The 1,826-nt window shown below is 44.2% G+C and overlaps 1 protein-coding gene across 1 annotated transcript; it reads left to right on the forward strand.

Moving 5' to 3' along the window:
• The first annotated feature begins 203 nt into the window (after positions 1-203).
• Positions 204-1,581, forward strand: LOC149218936 (NDR1/HIN1-like protein 3). The gene has a single exon (XM_089384175.1). It carries the CDS (start codon positions 520-522, stop codon positions 1,246-1,248), a length of 729 nt encoding a protein of 242 aa, XP_089240301.1. The 5' UTR covers positions 204-519; the 3' UTR covers positions 1,249-1,581.
• Positions 1,582-1,826: the final 245 nt, after the last annotated feature.

A 1,826-nucleotide genomic window follows, 5' to 3' on the forward strand; every position in this document is an offset into this window, starting at 1 on the left:
AATCGTTGGACACTTAGATTGTGCAGGAGTTACACATCAAACTTGTAATTTCAATAAATTTCTAGTAAATATTAAAAAATAAACCGGGAAAACCCTCCAAAATACTTAAAAAAAAATCACTAACAACTCGTTTATCCCAATCCCATTCCTGGACTCCAATCTGAAAAAATTAACCCAAATTCGAACGTCGGTCCGGGTCGCGACCAAGGGCTTGCTTTCCCCAACGGCTCAAAATGCGGTGAGGAACGAGTTAAGAAGGCGCGATGTTCTAGACAGATGCTCAAACTCTTACCTTTCCTTGCATCTCACGGAGCTTTGGCCCTTTACACTTCCAACCGACTCGCTCTATATAGCCGTGCCGTGCAGAATTCATTGGAAGATTCACGGTTAGCCTGTAATCTTTTCTCCGCTTTCTCTGATTTGTATTTGCCATTCCCTTAGCCTTCTTTCTGCAATTTGCATTGCAGTTTTCTGCGATCTCTGTAACACAGATTAAGTGAATTAATCGAATCGATCGGTATGGGAGATCAGACTGCAAAGCCCCCTGTAACAGGGTATCCGGCAGGGCAGCCAGGGGGAGGGTACTACCCTTCAAGACCAGGGGCATCCGGGGCAGCCTACAATGGGGGCTATGCTCAGCCTTACCCAGCATATCCGCAGCCCTACCCGACCTACCAGGCGCCTCCGCGCTACAGATCTCGTCGATTTCTTTCTATAATCGTAACCCTCGCGGTAATTGCCGGCATCGCCATTCTGATAACCTGGTTGGTTCTCCGTCCCCAGAGGCCCAAATTCCATGTGGAAAATGTCACCGTGTCACAGTTGAGTGTGTCCAACAGCAAATTAAACACGACCATGCAGTTCAACATCTCTGCCCGGAACCCTAATAAGAAGATTGGGATTTATTACGACGAGATCGGCGCCAGGGCTATATACCGCGGGCAGAGGATCGGTTGGAACCAGCTGCCGACGTTTTATCAGGGCCACAAGAACACTACCATGCTCTCTTACCCTCTTTCTGCGGATTCCTTATTTCTTGACACCGACATTTCTAACCATTTGTTGGGGGACAAGGCTGTTGGTAGCATGGATATGACCGTGAGTCTGGTTGCATGGGTTCGTTTCAAGGTCGGGAGCTGGAAGACTCGGCATCATGCCATGTCGGTTTTCTGCGATGTGACAGTTCACTTGAACAATTCGTCTACCGGGCGTTTGTCTCAGGCCAGGAGATGCGATGTTTATATGTGAGTTTTGCGGGTTTCTAGACCTTCAAAATTTGCTGTACTTATCTGGTTTGGGATTTATTACTGTAAATATTTGACAATACTTCTGAAAGGTCTTTTTTGAAGGGGTTGTAGGGCATCTAAATATCGAAATTTTCTCTGTTTAGGGTTATGTAATAGCAATCTGGTTTCGTTCTCAGGCGTTGCCAGAGTTTTTCTGAAAAATTAGTTCACCTGTTTTTCGGAAGAATGTAAGTTTATGTGGTGGAGGTTTTTTTAGTTACTATATGAAATTCTTTCTGATATCGAGAGCAGGGGAATTGCTTATAAAAAATAAAGCTGTTGTTGTTTTGGTTAATTCCGCTCCATGGATTTTAAATTGTGCAAGAAAGCCATGTTTTGTTCCAGGCATTTTATCATTTTTGGTAGGGTGTAGGCATGTCTAACCAAGCCCCATGATCAAATTCGTTATTACGTTTTTGGTGAAGTTGGTCAGTTAAGATTTTAGGGCCGTGTTAAATCAACCGATAAAACCTCTTGCCTGTAGGCATCCAGGAAAAACAAAATCCATGGTTAGGATCAATCCTGTTGATTTCATATTTT

Source organism: Pinus tabuliformis, chromosome Q (assembly GCF_031772625.1).
Source record: "Pinus tabuliformis cultivar Carrire ecotype Pingquan chromosome Q, CPIR1, whole genome shotgun sequence".
In the NCBI taxonomy this organism is placed as follows: Eukaryota; Viridiplantae; Streptophyta; class Pinopsida; order Pinales; family Pinaceae; genus Pinus; species Pinus tabuliformis.